General features: G+C 44.9%; 1 protein-coding gene across 11 annotated transcripts; it reads right to left on the bottom strand.

The window, feature by feature from the left end:
* Positions 1-1,028: 1,028 nt before the first annotated feature.
* LOC148867875 (uncharacterized) lies at positions 1,029-18,472 on the bottom strand. 11 transcript variants are annotated; one of them, XR_016110762.1, is made up of 5 exons: positions 18,225-18,456; positions 17,551-17,741; positions 16,817-16,998; positions 5,073-5,406; positions 4,015-4,988 (listed from the first exon to the last, which is right to left on the bottom strand). XR_016110762.1 is itself a non-coding variant. In XM_088981090.1 (5 exons), exons 1-3 carry the CDS (start codon positions 15,376-15,378, stop codon positions 13,400-13,402), a joined length of 1,830 nt encoding a protein of 609 aa, XP_088837216.1. In that variant the 5' UTR covers positions 15,379-16,809; the 3' UTR covers positions 4,015-4,988; positions 5,073-5,406; positions 13,390-13,399. The 11 variants fall into 11 exon arrangements, 1 of the variants encoding a protein (XP_088837216.1); XR_016110764.1 differs by having other exon boundaries at positions 17,606-17,741; XM_088981090.1 differs by lacking the exons at positions 16,817-16,998; positions 17,551-17,741; positions 18,225-18,456 and adding exons at positions 13,390-13,993; positions 14,067-14,497; positions 14,574-16,809.
* Between the last annotated feature and the right edge of the window lie 3,153 nt (positions 18,473-21,625).

Below are 21,625 nucleotides of genomic sequence, written 5' to 3'. Positions count from 1 at the left end.
TAATGGGATGATTAAAGAGGAGAAATAATCAAAGAAGGCAATGAGAAAGAGAAGAGAGAGAGTTAATGGGGAGAATTGAAAGTCTTAAAGACTTGAAGTTGATTGGCTACTTTGAGTTATTTTGTTCAATTTTAAAAAACAAAAAAAAATCCACAAAGTAGACAAATAGTAAGGAAGAAAAGAGAAGCCTATTGACATGGCAAGCCCAATTTTAATATATAGATATAGATATCTAATGGCGTATTGAGCTAGCCTATGGGCTACTTCATTTCAGCCTCAAGATGTGTTAAGAAACTCAAAAGGAGAGGAATTGGATAAATAGCTTTTGTAGCGAAGAAACTCATAGATAGATCAAGGTCAACTGAGAGACTTGAGTAATTGGGCAAGAAGGCAAAATTGAATCCATATCAGTGAGTGTTGAGGTATATCCAGCACATTCAATCATTCATTAACTTTACTAGTTGAACCAATTCACACCATCTACTTACCAGGTTTGGTTGTAGGTTTTAGGTTAGGGATACTCGACATACTTAGGTCTATTTAAAATGAAAATTACAATATTTTTAAATAAAATTTAAAAGGATTACATGGATACATTATCTTATACATAGAGTAGTGGGTACCCATGTGAAGCATTGAATTTTTGGAGGAAAAGTGAAATAATAGAAACCAATAACCAGAGGAAAGAATGCAATATTGTTTAAAATAGTTAATCTTTATTTTAATAATTGATTACAAAAATAATTTAGTAATTTAATAAATTGTATTAATTATATTATTAATTTTTAACAAAAATAATAAGTCAGTGCTAGTTACTTAATAATCTCACTACTTGGATTAATCAGTAGAATCAAATTGAGTGCCTATGCATAAGAACACATCGCTCTGTTTGATAATCTCACTACCTGTGTCCTGTGATATCCTATTCCCTATTAAATCGCATAGATGTTTTTTTATGTTCCTTTTTCTTCTTTTTACAATCCACATTAAACCTAAATTAAGGTGGCGTTATTTTGGGTTATATCAGATAATAGCAATTTTAGAGTCTTAATATGAATAAAAGTAATATTTTAAAAAAATACTTTTTCAAAAATAATAAAAAGTACTGTTCATCTCTCCCTCTTGCAATCTATTCTTCAGCTCCGCCGCCAGCCGCCCTCTTTGGCCTCGCCTCCGGTTATCTCCGCCCGTCTCTGCCTCCGCTTCTGGCAATATTACCGGAGGTGGGCGGAGGTAGAGGCAGCGGCGGTGGCGTTGGTGGTCATTCCACTGCCAAACGCTGCCACCTCCGCTCACCACCAGCGCCGCCGCCTCTGCCTCCACCCACCTCCGCCAACGTTGCCGGAGGCGGCTAAATAATAAAAGAACTATTTGAGTTCTTTTGAATGCACACATGTCGAAGAAGATCTGGAGCTGAGAATCGAAGCTCTCGTCGGTAATTTGACACCAGAACTCGTGAAGTTCTTCTCTGCTGATCTTATCCATCTTAATCCGTCTCCTCCTATTAATGCATCGAACAGTTCCAATGCAAATTCGTTCGAGTCTCGCATTCCTTCAAAAAACACAGAAAGAGAAAACAATTTTTTTTTTCTGAATTTTAAAGAAGAAAACCTATGCATTGTGCAAAATGTGAACGGTGGAGAAGACCGTCCTGCGCAAGTTCATTGAAGTTGTTCTAGACTTCATTCCACTTGTCAACGCCTTGGTTACTTTTGTTGCTAATGAATCTCAGTCCTCGAAGAGCTCTTTCAGCACCGGGTTTAGATCGTTCGAGCTGCACTCGTTGCTTCCGGAGAGCTCGAGCGGCCAAAACTGAATCTAAAGCGGAGCAGGTGCCGGCACCATTCTGGGCGGTAGAGGCAGAGGGTGGCGAGGCAGAAGCGGCGTCCGAGACGCACAACCATGCTGGCCCCACAAGAACCTTCTAAGCTCAGCTATAAGCTCCTGAGAAAACTGACATAACCGATTGGAAGAACTACGCCTAATCGTGGGCGATCTCGATGACGTTGGCGTTTCCGTCTCACTCCCGATGGAGACTTCCAAATCGATATCAATGACGGTAGCCAATTCGACGCTTCGGAGAATGATGGTATCGTCATCTTGGAGATCAAGCATCACCTGGAGGAACTCCTCCGCTGAGTCATAATCCGTCCGGGGAGATGATCCTCCACTGGTTGTTTTCTCCGAAGTCGTATCTAACGCCCATGGGCGGTCACGGTGAGACAGACCCCTCATTGCAGGAAAACGAAAGCAGCCGGGCACAATTGTAAGGCTTCACGAATATTTTAACGGGCGGAGATAGCCGAAGGCGTGGCCGGATACGGCGGCGGGCGGCGGAGCTGGTGAAAAGATTGCAAAAGGGAGAAGATGAAGAGTACTTTTATTTTGAATTGATATTATTTTAAATATGAAGGAAAGTTAAAAATATATTAAAAATGTTTAAAGAGGCATTGATGCTTTTTTTATTTTCAGAGTCTCTAAGTACTTTGTTTTGTTTGTATTGGACCAAACTGTTAATGTCTGAAATGCCTTTTTTTTTATTATTTTACCCTTAAAATAGACTATCGGGTAAATTTGAGTTTAATTTGTAATATTTCATATAAAATAATTTATTAAATTCAAAATAATATTAAAATCATATAAAATAATAATAATTACGAAAAAATAATTAATAATTAATAAAAAACATAATTAAATTAATAAAAATAATTAATCACTATAAAAAATAGTAAAGTTATTAAAATATAATAAAAAATGAAATAATTAATAAAAAATAGTAGTAACTAATTAATAATTAATAAAATTGAACTAACACGAATAAAAAATAATTGAATACATAATAATTGATAAGAATTACTAAAAATAATTAATAAATAATAAATAACATAATTAAATTAAAAAAATTAATAACTATTAAAAATAATAAAATGATTAAAATTTAATGGTTAGTAATCAATAGTTAATAGCATCGTGAATGAAAAATAAGTCAGTATATAATAATTTATAATAATTACTAAAAATAATTAACAAGTAATAAATAACATAATTAAATTAATAACTATTAAAAAATAATAAAATGATTAAAATTTAATGAAAATTAAAGTAATCAATACAAATTAACGATTACTAACATAATTAATTAATAAAAAATAAGATATTTAATAATTAATTTAATTAAATAATATAAGAAATTAAAGAATTTAAAATAAATTATTAAAATATAAAATAATATTTTATAATTAATTAAAAAATCTTCAATGACAAATACAAACAAAAAATGATAAAAATTTTAAAATTTACACAACATTTACTACAAAACATAAGTTTTCACATGATAAAGCGATGGTCATGATCTACATGCACGTACGCCATACATATAATTATTCCAATCATTGTCATTTGTTCATATGTCCCATCACCACCCTTCAACAATAAATGTCAATTAGTTACCTTGAATACTTGTAGAAGTCGTTTGTGGTGTGCCCTGGGTAGTTTGGGTTTGGGTCAAATGTAGTTGGGAAGATCATCTCTTGTGCAAATTCCATCATAGCATCCAACACTTGATGGAAGTATCTATGCACTGTTTGAGTGGAGTGTTGGAACCGTCTCTTCAAAACGGAGAACCTTTCATTATGGCTCAAACACAAAAGAAACATAGCCATCTTCTCCTCCACTAATATGTATTGGCTATCATGTAACCATCCACGATTTCGAAAATGGCCACATATCCGTACATATGCTTCAACAGGCATCCTCATAACCTCAATGGTTTGAGTATCATTTCCATTTAATAGTTCTTGTGTATACATATAACCGGGTAGTGAAGATTCACAATCCGACATCCTTGGAATACGCCTTCGTAAAGTTTTTTTTTCTTTATGTACCAATATAGGAGGATAATTATACCCAACCTCTTCACCATAGGTGCCAACATATTTATTGGTTACCTGATAGACATCATTCTACATTGAGATTAATCTAAAAGCAAATATATTCAAGCATGACAAAGAGAAATATGAAAATATCAACTATGCCAAGTCACCAAGTGTCATACAATAATATCATCTATACATTTCCAAAATATCCAAAAAAAAAAAAAACATATTGCATATGTTCATCCATAAGTATCCATAAAAATATCCAAAAATATGTCCACCCATAACTATCCAAAAATATGTTCACCCATAAGTATCCATAAAAATATCCAAAAACTATCCAAAAATATGTCCACCCATAACTATCCAAAAATATGTTCACCCATAAGTATCCATAAAAATATCCGAAAACTATCCAAAAATATGTCCACCCATAACTATCCAAAAAATATCCAAAACTATCCAAAAATACATCCACCCATAAGTATCCAAAACTATCCAAATATCCAAAAATTATGTCGAGTCATCCTAAGAGATGTTCATCCTCCTAGCCCACAATGCTATCCACCTTTTCACCTCCTCCTCGTTGAGTGTGTCACATGTTCCACACCGACGGATCCACTCCTTCCTAGCCTTCGAGTTTTCTGCGAAAACATTAGAAGCCTCAAAGTATAGAGGAGTTCTAGCTGTCCATCCAATTTCATGAAGTTTCTGCATGCAATCTTCTACAATTGGGCCTCCATCCTCAGGAATCAGGATGTCAAGAAGCCTCTTCATCTTGTTATCAATATCACTAGTGCCCTCTCTTTGCCTCTTGGATGGCCGTTCACTTGGACCTGTAGACTCTTTAAATGTTTGTTGTGTTTGAGTCTGGAACCTTGTAGGTGGTGTGACAGGCGTGTCGTCAAGCTCAATAGGACCATCCATTGGGGTCTCACCCTCTAATTCAGGTGGAGAAGCATCTGGCATACTGGTAGAGCCCAATGGTCTTGGCCTATTTGCCACAAGAGTCCAGCCAACCTCTCCAGTTGCACAGGCTCCATCGAACAACAATTTGCATTCATCAGCAAACTACATCCCCGCATACCTTAATACCTTTGCATTTGGATATGCCTATTGCCAATGTAAACAAACATTCCACTCTATTAGACCCTATACACAAAGATATACCCAACAACAAAATAGCAGACTAGTTACCTCTAGGAAATCTTCCCATTGCTCATTGGTCCAGTCCACTGTACCCGCAGTTGGGTTGTATCCATTACCCGTCCTATTAATTAGTGTGACTCACAGTTGATATTTTCTCTTCAAGTAGTCAAACCCATTTTTAGTTGTTTCTGTGAAAAGTTCTTTTGAATCCCTTCATGTAATTTCGTTTGTATCCGTGTCCATGAATCCTTCCTTAATGAACCCCCTTGCCTTCCATAGGTAGTCACCTCGTCAATACAGAGGTCCAACAAGAGCTTTTGTAAGGTTGGCTCCTTCCAATACGCCTTGTCATAGTTATCCCCCAAAGCCAGTCCTAAAGTCCCTATGAACATTATTGCACAAAGAAAAAAATATAAACATTCACAAGTAGAGTGATACACCTATAAACATTATTGCACAAACAACACTAAAATTTCTAATGATACACCTTCACAAAAATGTTTTCTATAGGAGTTTATTGGTTTCAGTCCTCCCTTCACAAAAATGTTCATCAAAATTCCTGTTGAAGAACAAACAACACTTTAACTAGGTCCTAGTCTTGATTTATTAGTAGGCTGTTCTTTCTCTTGGAAAATTTCCCACTCGGTGAGGTTGATTGCTGACTTTTTTTTTTCAGAAATTTGTCTTGATCCAATGGCCCTGTAATTTCTCCAGTTGCCAATTCAGGGCAGTTAAGATACCTTAGCTCCTCTTCTTTGTAAGTTTACTACTATTTAATGAAATATGTGGTTATTGAAAAAAAAAAAATCTTGCTACAGTGATGGCTGTGGAGGATGCAAAATGTATCTGGACTTGAGCTTTTTTGGGAAAGGGTAACTACTGAGACCATTGTTGTTGGGGTTACACCTCAGAAAGAATACTTGGTCTGAGATAAGCTTTGAACTGAGAACGTAGGTTGCAAGTCTGGGAAGAACTCTCTGTTCTGTTGTTTACTGGTTTTGACAGAAGCTGATATTCGATGTTAACCACTAATTTTCCAGTGCATAACTTATGAAAAAAAAATCAGAAATAACTATTTTCTGCATAATATATGGTGGTTTCTGAATTATGAAAATCATTAAAGCCTATTCCTTCTAGGTACCGAACTAAAACAGTAGATAAGAGAAAATACTCAATAAACATATCCAATAACCAAGGCTTGCCAATATGAAGAACAGAAAAAAGAGCAAGAATAGTTGTCCAGAGAAAATATGTAGTGATGAAGGAAGATTTGGCCCGACTTCTCTATTATGTGACATGTGGTAGAAACAATAGCTCGGCAAAAGGGGCCAAGCCTAGGCGGGAAGGGGACACCAGCGGACTGAACTCCCTACGGGGGGCCCGAACTCACCCTTTGTAACAGCTCGGGATACACCTCGCCGAACTGGCCAACTTTGTAACAGCTCGAGATACACTTCGCCGAACTGACCAACTCTGTAACAGCTCGGGATACACTTCGCCGAACTGACCCTCTGTAACAGCTCGGGATACACTTCGTCGAACTGACCAAACTTTGTAACAGCTCGGGATACACTTCGCCGAACTGACCAACTCTGTAACAGCTCGAGATACACTTCGCCGAACTGACCCACATTGTAACAGCTCGATACACCTCGCCGAACTGAACTGCCCTATAGATACCTCCGAGCTCAAGACCGCCTCGCTCAACACTTCGCATCACCTTCTGGACACCAAAACTAAACAAGTCGTACCATGCCTGACACTAAGGAAGTTCGTGCCCGAGGGCGCCGTGCCTGACTGACTTGGGACCTGACGTTTGGCAGCAGCACTCTAAACGGCCACCTGCCACCGCCACTGACACCGTCGTCTCTAGTTAGAAAGACGGTTAGGCAATGACGGTTCTGTCTCAGTAGAAAGGACGACGGCCGAATTGACAAGCACAAGGGTAATCATACCCGACCTGACAAGGGCCTCGGGGCGAGTGCACGAAGTGATTATAAGAGCTCCCTGCCCCCCGACAAACGAGGTATGCAAACTTTGCGCTATCTAGTATTACCTTGCTTTTGAATGATTCTGACTTGAGCTTCGGAGCCTCTACACCAGGTTCCCCCCGGAGCTTCCTCATCTCCTCCGTTTCAGGTTCCCTGCTACCCCGTTCAGAAGCAATGCCGCGGACAGCTAAGACCGGCCAAATCGCGCTCCATCAATTGGCGTCGTCTGTGGGAAAACGCTTCAAAAAGCCTCCCTCCAAACTTCGATAACCCCTTTTCTTCAAAAAACCCAACACTCATGGCCTCCTCCAGCAACACCGGACGTGGCACGGAGATAAACGCCACCGAGGAACAACTTCAAGTCCCCGTGGTGTGCGTTGGACAGTTCACCATCCCCCTTTCGGCGGATGGGATCCCCAGCTTAAACGCACCACAAGTAGTGGCGCCCGTAAACCCTCCTACCACAAGCATCCCCTTTCGTCTCCCCATTGAGACAACCTTCACTGAACCGACTGCCGTCCCCCTGGCAGCCAGCCAAAACCGGTTAGAGGACCTGATACAGTGCATGCGGGCAATGCAAGCCCAAATGCAACAGTTCCAGCAGCACCAGCTTCACCAGCACCAAATACTGCACAACATCTCCCAGTATCACTATCAACAGCAGTTCCCCCAACTGCCACTGAACCAACCACTACTTCCACCTCGCCACCCCGCTCCGAGGCCAGTCAAGGCCTCCCCACAGGATGGACGCCCCCACCAGGCAAAGGCCTCCCGGCCCCAGAACCCCCCTAACAGCCAGGCCTCGTCCCCAGGCCGAAGAGAGAAAAATGTCATCCCCGCCTCGCAACCCGCAGGCGAGTCGGGAACCTCGCCCGCGAGGTCGGCACCCCGGCGCTCCAAGCCCGAGCTCCCACTCACCGAAAACCGATTCGGCGCCCTGGCGGCAGACTACCAGCATTCCGGGCCCATCGAGCTCGGTAACACGGAGGCCAGAAGCGCCAGTACAAGGCCCGCTCAGCAGCGAAGGCGCCGAACCGCCACCCGTGCCTTGTCGGAATTCAGAGGCAAAGACACGAGCTCGGACGAGGTAGGGGCTGCCCCGATACTCTCGGTTCCTTCCCCCCTCGCATCAGAACTCCTGGCGATCCCCTTACCCAGAGACTTCAAGCTCCCACCTCTGGACAAGTACGACGGGTCATTCGACCCCAACGACCACGTTGACGCCTTTCAGTCCCAAATGCACCTCGCCAGGGCCAGCGAATCGTGCATGTGCGTGGCCTTTACCACCACCCTCAGAGGGGTAGCCCGCACTTGGTACAGGAACCTGGCCCCCGGGTCGATAAAGTGTTGGGCCCAGTTCGTGCAGGTCTTCACCGCACACTTCGTCACCAGCCAACGGTGCCCCAGAACAGAGGAAAGCATCTTCGGAGTAGTCCAAAGAGAAGGAGAATCCATCCGGGGCTACATCAAGCGATTCAACGAAGCATGCTTGCATATACCGCGGTTGGACCCCGCAGTGCAACTCGCGGCGGCCAAAAGAGGGGTGACACACAAAGAATTCAAATGGCACATGGTGGCAAACCAGCCCGCAACCGTGGCCAAGTTCCTTAAGCTCGCGGATAAGTTCATGAGGACAGAGGAAGAAATCAACCAACGGACCGAAGGCGGGACGAGAAAAGAAAGAGAGAAGGCGAGCTCTCCAAACTGGTGGATAGAAAAAACCCGACCCGGGAGCCGAAGCCGAACCAGTCGTTCCGGGCCCCCCTAGGAGTTCAGACGGACTACACGCCGTTAAACACGAGGTGGACGGAGATCTTAATGACGATCAAAGGCGCCCCGTACGTTAAGTGGCCACCTCACCTAAAGAGTAATCCGAACGAGAGAAATAAGAATTTGTATTGTATTTCCATAGAGACCATGGTCATAGTACCGAATAGTGTAATAACCTCCGGGACGAGATAGAGGGGCTCATCCGTCGCGGATACTTGAGAAACTTTGTACAGCACAACAATAATAACAATAAGGCATGTCGGCAAGGGGAGCACGAAAAGGATGCCCCCGAGTCTAGCAACAGACCTGCCGAACCGTTGCACAAGCAACCTCCGGAAGAGAGGCCAGTTCGGGGAACCATCCATGTTATAGTGGGAGGTTCGGTGGTAGCAAGGTGTACCTTGGCAGTAGCCCGGACTTCAGTTCGCGAAGCGGCCCTCGAAGAACGGAACCCCCCAAAGAGACCAAAGACCAAAGAACCAATCTTCTTCACGGAGGACGACGCGCGAGGGGTCCACTACCCCCATGATGACGCGCTTGTCATTAAACTAAGGATCAGCGACTTCGAGGTCAGGCGCGTACTCGTAGATTCGGGCAGCTCAGCGGACATCCTCTTCAAATCAGCATTTGACCAGCTGCAGTTACAGAGGAGTGAGCTGAAGCCCGCGAACACTCCCCTGGTGGGTTTCAGCGAAGAGGAAGTCAGGCCCCTCGGAAAACTAACCGTCCCTGTGGAAGTCGGCACGTGGCCTTGTGCAGTCAGACTCAACCATGATTTCCTGGTAGTCGCGACCCCCTCCCCATACAATGCCATAATAGTGCGGCCGATCACGCATATCCTACGGGCGGCGGTCTCCACCTACTATTTGGCCATGAAGTTCCCTACAGACTTCGGTGTAGGGGTAGCGCGGGGCGACCAGCTCGAGTCCCGCAAGTGTTATGTTGCCGCCCTGAAGGGAAAAACCAAGGCGGCCGACGACCTCGAACTAGAGTGGCCTGCGAAGCAAGGTGAGGAACGAGCTTCGCCCATGGAGGAAACGGTCACAATCCCGACTTTGGCTACGGACCCAACTCGCACACTTCAGATCGGAGCTTCCATCGAGGATCCCCTACGAACCGAACTGGTGAGTTTTTTACTTCAAAATTTAGATATTTTTGCCTGGACCGCGGCCGACATGCCCGGCCTTAGCCCCAGACTGATAACTCACAAACTTAATACTGACCCTGTAGTCAGACCCGTTAGAGAGAAGAAACGCAACTTAGCTCCAGAACGCTGGAGGGCGGTCGACGAGGAGGTCGAGAAGCTCCTCGCAGCAAACTTCATAAGGGAAGTCCATTACACGAGCTGGGTGGCCCACCCGGTGTTGGTATAAAAGGAAAACGGTAAGTGGCGCATGTGCGTCGACTACACCGACCTGAACCGAGCTTGCCCGAAAGATTGCTTCCCCCTCCCCAAAATTGACCGCCTAGTGGACGCGACCTCGGGAAACGAGTTGCTAAGCTTCCTGGACGCCTACTCGGGCTACAACCAAGTTAGGATGGACCCATCCGATGAGAAAAATACCCGCTTCATAACCGAGTTCGGCCTGTATTGTTACAAGGTCATGCCCTTCGGACTAAAAAATGCCGGGGCGACTTTCCAAAGACTTGTAAATAGGCTATTTCGGCCCCTAATTGGTACGAAGATAGAGTGCTATGTAGACGACATGGAAGTCAAGACTCAATTTTCACAAGAATTAATACAAGACTTAGATTCTGTCTTCCAAATCCTGCGTCAGTTTAGCATGAAATTGAACCCCAACAAATGTGTCTTCGGCATCACCTCGGGCAAGTTCCTAGGGTACATTGTCAATCGGCGTGGTATTGAGGCCAACCCGGACAGAATAAAAGCCATTCTAGATATGAGACCACATCGGAAGGTAAAAGAGGTAAAGAGGCTAAACGGCCGCATAGCCGCTCTAAGCCGCTTCATGTCCAAATCAGCATACCGCTGCCTACCATTCTTCAAGGCAATCAAAAGCAAAGGGTTCGAGTGGACCTAGGACTGCCAGCTCGCTTTCGACGAGCTAAAAGGTTACCTCGCTAATGTGCCAACCTTAGCCCGGCCCGAAGTGGGCGAGGTCTTAGAACTGTACCTCTCGGCAAGCGATGAGGTGGTCAGTTCGGTACTAATAAAAAAACAGACCGGGTCCAGCGACCAATCTATTATGTTAGTAAAATTTTGCAGGGAGCAGAGGCAAGGTACCCGCAGATAGAAAAACTAGCATACGCCCTAGTGACAGCAACTCGGGAACTCCGCCCATACTTTCAGGCTCACATCGTCATCGTCCTGACTGACAAACCTCTTAGACAAGTTTCACTCAAACCCGAGGTTTCCGGTCGACTAACGAAATGGGCCATCGAATTCAGCGAGTACGACCTCCAGTACAAACCAAGAACCGCTATTAAGGCCCAAGCTTTGGAAAATTTTATCGCCGAGTGCACTTTCAACCACGAAGCCCCACAGGTCAAGCCCAAGGTCCCCTGTTCAGGGGAACCCGAAGATCCCGAGCCCATAGAGTCCGAACCCCGTGAAGTAGCAGCCAGTGTGGCATCTCTCCTGGTCAGGCGAAGCGCGAACTGGGATGAGGAGCCCTGGATCCTTCACGTGGATGGTTCCTCGAACCGGCAAGGCAGCGGAGCTGGAATAGCCTTGTGCGGCCCGGGCGGCACAAAATTAGAATACGCACTACGCTTTGAGTTCGCAGCATCCAACAACGAGGCAGAGTATGAAGCACTGATCGCCGGGCTGGACCTAGCGCGAAAGGTAAAGACAAAACACTTGGTCATCTGCAACGATTCTCAGCTCGTGGTCAACCAAGTTATAGACGAGTACGAAGCACGCGAGCTCTCCATGATCGCATATTTGGCCAAAGTAAAAGAAGCCCTACTCAACTTCCAGTCACACATCATCAGGCAAATCCTGAGGGCAGAGAACACTGAGGCCGACGCCCTGTCCCGGTTAGCCAGTACAAGTCACAACAATATGAGAACAGTGTACATAGAGGATTTACCTCGGCCTAGTATTCTCGGGGGGACAGAGGAGGTCGCTCCCGTCTTGGAGGCAAAGCCGAGCTGGATCGACCCACTCGTGAGCTTCTTGATAGACAGAACCCTCCCTGCAGAACGCAGTGCGGCCAAGAGGGTGCAGCGCCAGACAGCCAAATACGTCATAATAGACGAACGGTTATACCGACGGTCCTACACGCTCCCCTACTTGCGTTGCCTGCGACCTGTCGAAGGCAAGTTCGTACTCCGCGACACTCATGAAGGCCTGTGCGGCGGACACTTGGGAGGCAGAGCACTCGCCCAAAAAGCACTTCGACAAGGATACTACTGGCCAACGATGAAGGCATAAGCTGTCGAACTCATCAGAAAATGCGACAAGTGTCAGAAGCACGCCAATATCCACCATCAACCTGCCTCCGACCTCAAATACCTCGCCAGCCCGTGGCCCTTTGCACAATGGGGCATCGACCTCCTGGGGCCATTCCCACCAGCAACAGGTGGAAGAAAATTCCTAGTTGTTGCAGTAGATTACTTTACGAAGTGGATAGAAGCCGAACCTCTGGCAACTGTTACGGCTCGAAACATACATAAACTCTTTTGGAAGAACATAGTATGTTGATTCGGGTTACCTCGGGTACTAATCTCCGACAACGGCAAGCAGTTCGAGGATATCAAGTTCCAAGAGTGGTGTCAGAACATGGGGATTCGGCAAAACTTCACGTCAGTCGCGCACCCGCAGGCAAACGGTCAGACGGAAGTAATGAACAGAGCCATCCTGCACGGACTGAAAGCACGTCTGAATCGAGCTAAGGGATTGTGGGCCGAAGAGCTACCAAGTGTCTTATGGGCTCACAGAACTACCGAAAAAACCGCCACGGGAGAAACCCCCTTCAACCTCACCTACGGCACTGAAGCAGTGATCCCGACGGAAATCGAAGTACCAACATTGCGATTAGAAACATACGACGATCGGCCGAACGGAGACGAGTTACGTACCAACCTCGACCTATTGGACGAGGTAAGGGACCTTGCGCACATCCGAACAGCGGCATACCAGCAGCAGGTAGCTCGCTACTACAATAGCAGAGTAAAGCAACGAAGCTTCCGAGTCGGCGACCTGGTCCTTCGTAAGATTAGGGCGCCCGAACCCGGTGTGGGCAAGTTCGGACCTAACTGGGAAGGACCCTATAAAGTAAAAAGAGCGCTCGGGGGGGGGCATACGAACTCGAAACCTTGGAAGGCAAACGAGTACCTCGAGCGTGGAACATCGTGAACTTAAGGTGATACTACTTATAAACCACCAAGCGAAGTGGACGAAATCAGGTCCTATGTGCCACGGTGCAAGCGAAGAGGAACCCCGGCGTAGACAAGCAAAGAAGTCGAGCATATTATCAGCTCGGCAAAAAACCAGTTCGCGGCAGAACAGACCGCGAAAATATAATAACACGGACAAAGTGGCATAGACAAAGAATCAGTTCGGGGAAGAAGAACATGGGGAAAAAGACATATATATTCCATTGCAAGAAACAGTACATTGGCCATCAGAAAGGACTTACAAAAAAAAAATTACATGCCCGGAGCCACTTCTTCGCCATCGAAAGGCACTTCAACAACACCCGAAGGCCCTGCCTCTCCTTCAGAGTCCGGCTCGCCATCGGCAACATTGGCCATCTCCTGAGTTATACGCGAAGTGGATATGGCACTTACATCGAGGTCGGGGTACGTATTCCGGATCATCCACTGACTCAACTTGAACCCCCTCCTGTAAGAATCCACCATCAGATCGTCAAAACGCGGAGAGGCAATGTAGTCTTCAACTGCCATCTTCTTGGCGTCTTCAATGCCTTGGGAAAAAATCTGTGTTCTCTCCCTGATGTCCTTTTGAAGATATTCGACTTGATGCTGCAAATCCAACTTCAAATCCGCCATATGCTTGACAACTACCCCCATGGCCTCGGCGTCACGCTGAGACCTCGCCTGCCTGGCCATCGCGACGCGAGCAACCTCTTTAACAGCGTAAGCAGCCGCCTTAGCAGCCCGGGTATTTGCCTCTGCAGCACGGAAAGCTTCTTCAGCAGCATGAGTGGCAGCCTCAACAGCTCGCGCCTGTCGCGAGCTCCTCTCCACTTGGGCCGCCAAGGCATGAATTGAAGAATTCACCTACCAAAAGAAACAAGTGAGCAAATAACAGTAGAAGCAACAGAATAAAAAAGGAAGACGAAATCTAACTTACCACCATGGCATGTGTTACGGCGCGGCAAGCAACCTGATTCAAGGGAAGATCGGTCCACGCCGCGACCTCCTCAGGGAAAGTAGCGTCCCTACTCTTTTGAAGAGCGTAGTTCGGCGTCAACATGCTCCTAAACTCCCCTTCAGCTTCCGAGCCCGAGGGCCCAGCCCGCGTATGAGCGGACCCGGAGTGAGCAGGAGCACTTGAGTATGCAGGAGCGCCCGTATGAGTGGTCTCAGCGTAAGGCGCCCCGGCAGTTTCGTGCATCGGTGGAGTCACTTCGGGCTCCCTGGGCAGATCCTCCGGCGTATGGTCTGGAACTTGGGGCTCCTCATCCAGGGGCAGCTCGGTACGAGTTCGCTTGGCGACCCGCTTCCTCCTTTTCATACCTTGGAACAAACGCCCCCCACGAGTTTTCTCCGCGTCCATTACACCTGCAGAAACGAATTCGACATCAGAAAAAATGAAAAGAACAGAACAAACAAGAAAACCGCATAGCTAGAAACCTACCCGAACTCAGGCCGGCTGCAATAAGCTTGGCCTCCGTTAAGTAGTGGTGGCACTTTAAACCTTGTCGTGCCCATTGCCGAAGGCCCTTCACCGTCTCCTTATCGAGAGTCACGCCTAAATCAGGAGCGGCCTCACCCCACCCGGTCTGAAAGGGCCATCCTTGTGCACTTCGCACGCCGAAGTAGTCCCGCTTCCACGCCGGGACCTTATTAGGAAGATCGTGCAGAAGTTTAAAACCCTGGCGAGGAGAAAGATGATACGCCCGTCTCCCTCTAGGAAAAGAACCCGCCTGTCTTTTGAGCATCAAGATAGAGGAGAATATCTCTAAGTCCAAGGGGAAGTTATGCTCGCAAAAAAGGGAAATTGTCCCCACCAGGTTCCGAATAGAGTTCGGATGAAGTTGACCAATGGTGACACCGAAGTGGTTTATGACTTCGATGAGAAGGGGATGGAAAGGAAGTCGCAACCCCGCAGCGAGCTGCTCTCGAAAAATCACTATCTCGTCAGGACCGTGTTCCCAAGGAAAGCTATCCGAAGGAATAAAATATGTGTACCCCCCAGGAAGATTGTAAGACACAAGTATGGATTGAAGCCCCTCAGGCGTCATGGTCGAATGACCAAACCTGTCTAGCATTCGACTTCGGCGGGAGGTAGACGCCAAACTGCCCGAAGCGACTCGGCCTACTGGTTCATAGTCCTCAAGCTCCACCTCAGGATCACTGAGGCAGTCGGGGGACACGGCTCGGTTGGTGGAACCTACGTCGGCCCTACTCGAAGAATCGTCTGAGCTATCAAAGCTAGACATTGGGGAAAAGATGGATTCAGGAAAGTACTCACCGGAAAGTTTGAAGAACAAGCCAAAGAACCGTGAAGATTATATAACCAGCCTTGACGCGACCTGGAAAAGACTTGGACGCGAGCTGAAAGGTTAGACGCGAACTCAGTAGACACACCGCAGAAGTGACAAACCGACTGGGGTCCCCCACTATTTATAGCTACAGTAACCAAGAATCGACCGCGCAGATCGAAGACGATCCGACGGCCCACGTTCTTACTGACCGCACGACCCTTAAGGTCGAGACGTGGTTGGTGCACGTCTTTCCGAAAAAAGCAAAACGTCAACGCACGTCTTTTTGAAACCGACATCGCTTCGACACGCGTCTTTTCGAAACTGACGCGCCGCACGTCTCCCTGACAGCCTGCGCACGTACAGCGGTGGCGCACCTCTTTGAAATGACCCACTGTCACGTCCCAGCGGCGCGAATTGGTTTGAAATGTAAAACGCGCGCTGTCACAACCATCGGCATTTTTGAGTAAGCACATTTCCAGCCTTCTCGAAAGCCGAAAGAACCCTAGCGAAAGGGCGAGACAAATCCACCTGCTACCTCGCGAAATTCCCCGCACCATGGCAAGACCACCGGCGCAAGGAGTGTGGGGCAATTGATGAAGGAAGATTTGGCCCGACCTCTCTATTACGTGACATGTGGCAGAAACAACAGCTCGGAAAAAGGGGCCAAGCCTAGGCAGGAAGGGGACACCAGCGGACTGAACTCCCTACAGGGGGCCCGAACTCACCCTTTGTAACAGCTCAGGATACACCTCGCCGAACTGGCCAACTTTGTAACAGCTCGGGATACACTTCGCCGAACTAACCAACTCTGTAACAGCTCGGGATACACTTCGCCGAACTGACCCTCTGTAACAGCTCGGGATACACTTCGTCGAACTGACCAAACTTTGTAACAGCTCGGGATACACTTTGCCGAACTGACAAACTCTGTAACAGCTCAGGATACACTTCGCCGAACTGACCCACTTTGCAACAGCTCGGGATACACCTCACCGAACTGACCTGCCCTATAGATACCTCCGAGCTCAAGACTGCCTCGCTCAGCACTTCGCATCACCTTCTGGACACCAAAACCAAACAAATCGTACCATGCCTGACACTAAGGAAGTCCGTGCCTGAGGGCGCCGCGCCTGACTGACTTGGGACCTGACGTTTGGCGGCAGCACTCTAAACGGCCACCTGCCACCGCCACTGGCACCGCCGTCTCCAGTTAGAAAGACGGTTAGGCAGTGACGGTTCTGTCTCAGTAGAAAGGACGACGGCCGAATTGACAAGCACAAGGGTAATCATACCCGACCTGACAAGGGCCTCGGGGCGAGTGCACGAAGTGATTATAAGAGCCCCCTGCCCCCCGACAAACGAGGTATGCAAACTTTGCGCTATCTGGTATTACCTTGCTTTTGAATGATTCTGACTTGAGCTTCGGAGCCTCTACACCGGGTTTCCCCCGGAGCTTCCTCATCTCCTTCGTTTCAGGTTCCCTGCTACCCCGTTCAGAAGCAAGGCCGCAAACAGCTAAGACCGGCCGGATCGCGTTCCATCACGTAGCAACTAGCAACCTAAGCAATAAATCAACTGAAAAAAAAAAATGAAATATAACTGAAAAGAGCAAGAATAGTTGTCCACATATTTCAGTAATTTGTCTTGATCCAATGGTCCTATAATTAAAGAAATGGCAATTGTACTAGCTGATGTTCATTGATACTTTGAAACTTGACTAAAAGTTTATGGAGGAATGTCTTTCCTTTCTGTCTGTCCCAAAACTCCTCTCATGCCACCAAAACTACACTGTGAAGTGTGAAGTTTAAAACCCCCAACCCCCTTAAATAATTTCTGAAGAAGCTTCCAGAACTCAACAGAGGTTATGCTGATGATGAAGTTACTTGTTTGGCTTGTATTGGTTGGTCACCATGGAGGACTCCTGGTTTGTTTGTGTTTACTACTTTACTCTGATGCTATCTAAAGTAATAAGGGAATAGACATTGGCTTTTGATGCCATTAGATAATTTAGACCCTGCACAAGTTGGGGCCAAAGAGAGATAGACAAGAAGAGAGACCCACTCGCCCTCGAATTGGAAATATGGATTAATTCTATAATATTAAAACAAATTAATTGGCAGTTAATACTTCTTTTCCATGTCAATGGAGATTAATTTGAGATAGACGCAGTCAAGTCACACACACGACAAAGAGAGAGAGACAGAGATAGATGGGTGCTGGGTGTTCGAAGAAACATAGACGTGGTACTACTTGTCATCACCATTGCTTTTACTTCTATTCTCCACCATTAAACCTTGAAATTATTTGGGCAAACGTCCCTGCATCATAAACCTTGAAATAAGGGCAAGCGGACCAAGTCCAGAAAAATCATCACCACATGTAAAGGTGGAATTACTTCATTGGAAAATCTATTCACCAAAACATTCTACATCGCCCAAATGTCGAAAAAGAAACAAACTAAACGAATATTCCAAAAAATTGATAATCAAAACACGTAAACAAGGCTCTTTCAAGAAATTTAAAACCCTACAACAAAACCTCACCGAATTCATACTTCCCCAAGTATTCAGAATCAAAAAAAAAAAAAAAAAAAAAGGAAGAAAAGAAAGCCAACTTCCTACATCAATTATCTTATAGCAAAACAAGAAGGTTTGGCATTTAAGTAAATTTTGAAAAATAAATACCACAGAAATAAACCCAACCTTGTTATTATCATCACTACACCCAATAACAACGAACCTAAATGAAACAAACCCTCATGAAAAGAAGTGCTAAAATTCCAAAAATCGAAATAAAGATACCTTCGATGAAGAAAGAAGGAACGAACTGGTAGGCACCTGTAACCCTGAAACAATAAAGGTTTTTAGTTGTTTTTGCTTTCACAAGAGCAGAGAGTTCATGGGTTTGGGGGTTTTTGCGTCTGGTAGGGTTGTCTTGGGTTTGGGGGGCGCCAGGGGTATGCGCGTCATTCTAAAAAAAATATAGAAGATATTTTCGAAAATTTCATGGCTCTTAAACACGTCTGAGCGCGTTAAGAGCCTCCCATTCCGATTAAACTTTCAGGTCTGAAAAGAGGCATTCGAATCTAATTTCAAAACTTGCACCATACACGTGTGTGTCTAAAAAACAAGTTTTTTTAGACACCAAACGTATGAAAAGTGTTATCAAACGAGGCCTAAGATTTTATAGGATTCACTACATGCCAACCTTTCATGGATTGACCTAAACTGACCCTATAATTTTAATCTATGGAACTTTAACTCACACGTGTGACTGTAGCTATTGTTTCTTCTACAATCCCATTCTAGGTATTTACACAAAAAAAAAAAAGTCACAATAAGGTTATGTTGTATGTTTTAAGACTCAATTTATACCAAGGTTTTTAAAATCAAATCGGACAACAAACCAGTTAGGGGGTTCGGTTCCTAGGTCGAACAGTTTGACCATTCGAATCGAAACGGACAATTAGTTTTGATAAAAAAGGTAAAAAATATAAAAAATGTTCAAAATCATTGAATGGTTTGAGTGGTTCAATCGGTTGGGTCAGCGATTTGCTGACCAAATCAATGTTTTTTGGCAAAATTCCGATTTTGAGGAAAACTGGAACCAATCATTTGACCGGTTCCTAGTTTTTCTGGTCCGACCGTCTGGTCCGATTTGGTTTTGAAAACCATGATTTATGCATTATTAATATTCGGTCCACTCCTTATAATCTGAATGGAAGAGAAGGTCGTGATATGAACCATAAGGCCTAGATGCCTTGACTGTTTGCAAAGAGGCAAGTTTTGAAAATCAATGCTTTTGAACCATCGTTGACCTGAACGATCGGACCGTTTGGCCCGAAAACTGTCCAAGCAATTGATCCTGTTTTACCTCTAACCCGCTCTTGGGTAAAAAACCGTTGACTCTGTCAGAAAACCGCTGACCCGAGCGGTTGAACCGTTGACTTGTTTGACCTAGATAGTGATTCATAGTTTTAAAAGGTTGCAAAGAAGAAAAATAGAGGACCTCATATCTGAGATCCAGGAGAGAAGAAGAAAAAAAATAAGGAGGAGGAGAAGAAGAAGAAGAAACTCGTCGTCGCCATTATCGTCACCGGTGAGCATCAAACTATCCTCCTCCTCTTCCTTCTTCTTCACTCCTCCTTCTTCTTCCCTCCTTCCTTCCTTCATTTCCTTTCTTTTATTTTCTTTTTTTCCTTTCTCCTTCTTTCTTTCTTTAAACGTTCTTTTTTTCTTTCTCAGCCGACATCAGTCTATCAATCTCTTCTCCATTCTCCTTTCTCATATCAACATAAATATTTATTGCCTTAATACAAAGCTGCAAACCGTCTGAACTATTCGATTTGGACTGTCGAACTGCTGACCCGAAAACCGATAGCTAGAATGATTTTATTTCGGGTCAGTTTTTAAAACTTTATTGAAAATATGAAGGTTGTTTATAGAACTTTAGTTTTTAGCACGTTTTGACAATATTGAAATGTAATGCATTAGGTGGCATAATTTTGTGCATCAATATTATCTTGTAAATTGGAATCCCATGGTGCGTTTGCAATACTTAGTTAATGCATTAATGTTATTTTGTAAGTTACAACTTGCTCACACATTTATTGCATGGTTATATAAAAGTGTTGAGTAATTAGACCCAACCGCTAGCGTAGCGTATCCATTATATGCTTGGGGAAAACCAATCTTAGACACCACCACGGAGCTAAATGCGACCAACGTTTCACATAACACGAATTCCGCATGGGCCTTGGAGACACCATAAAGGCCATCTTTACTTTGCCCTATGCGACCATTGGTCCCATATAGTGCAGATTCCACAAGGGTCCTAGAAACATTATGGAGGCCATCTTTACTTCGTTTTATGTGATTAGAGGTTCCACATAGCGTAGATTCCACAGGTGCCCCAAAGACACCATAGAAGCCATATTTAATTAGCCCTATGTGGTTGGAAGTACTATATAGTACAGAATTCCACAAGGGCCCTAGAGATACCATAGAGGCAAATCTCTACATGAGCCCTATACACAATGCAGAATTCCATAGGAACCCTAGAGACACCAGAAAAGCAAATCTCAACATGAGCCCTATATAGCCAGAGGTCCTATATAGTATAAAAATCTATAGGCCTTAGAGACACTACAAGAGCATACCCATTTCTTAATAGAATTATATGCAGCTACATACATTACTCCTGAAAAAGAATGCTTATTCCTCAGAAGGATATACATTATTCCTCAATTTATTGTGTAAAATGATTCAACATCTACACAACAAACTACATCATTATCATATTATATCATATCTAGCGCAATCCCGAGAAAACATATTGCCACAACTAACATAACCTTAAAGTACCCATAGCCTTGGTCTCACTCAAGTCTTAATCACAACAAACAAGCATCCTCACAATGAGACGTAATAAATCATAATCAGGCTTCAAACACTAACATCCCACAATTTGGCCAGTCAGCGGAGTAACCCATGCTGCGATGACATGTCACTTAAGTACTAGAACGTAGAAAAACATAAGTCTACAATGCTTTATATAAGTGCCAAAGCGTTGTAACTATGATACACTATTAAGCTTGTGCTCACATGCAAACCCTGAGGAGAAGGGTGAGAACCCAAACCCTGTAACCTCCACAGTGACACATGACAAAACCCTACTTATGACCTCTAATTTTTTAAGTTAGAATGGATCATCCATTCGAACCGAATGATCAAACAACTGACCTAAAAACTAGTGGCCAAAACAATTTGGTTCCGAGTTGGTTTTTAACACTTAGATAGGGTTAATTAACATCTGATCCGATTATTAATCAGATGCAATTTTTACCATTCAAATATCGGATTCGAAGTCGAATCCAATATCAGACTTTTGGAGTCGCTTGACATCCCTAATAACCAATGCCTTCACAAAAATGCAGCTCTCTCCCATATGAACTAGGATATAGGTTTTATTTAGTACTAAAGCTGCCTTGACCCATCAGGGCTTGTGTTATCATGTTGGATTTGATATGCACCAAACTTCACCCATTTCCAGAGTGACATCGAACTTCAACCCATGGTTTTCAAAACCGGACCGGACTAGATTGGAAAAACTGAGAATTGGTCAAATGACCGATTTCAGTTTTCTCCAAAACTGAAAATTTGTCCAAAATCATTGATTTTGGTCAGCAAACCACTAATTTGGA

Source organism: Nelumbo lutea, chromosome 3 (genome assembly GCF_056320005.1).
Source record: "Nelumbo lutea isolate HS-2025 chromosome 3, American lotus-T2T, whole genome shotgun sequence".
In the NCBI taxonomy this organism is placed as follows: Eukaryota; Viridiplantae; Streptophyta; class Magnoliopsida; order Proteales; family Nelumbonaceae; genus Nelumbo; species Nelumbo lutea.
The sequence above is the reverse complement of the archived record's forward strand: the minus strand, read 5'-3'. Positions and strand labels throughout refer to the sequence as shown.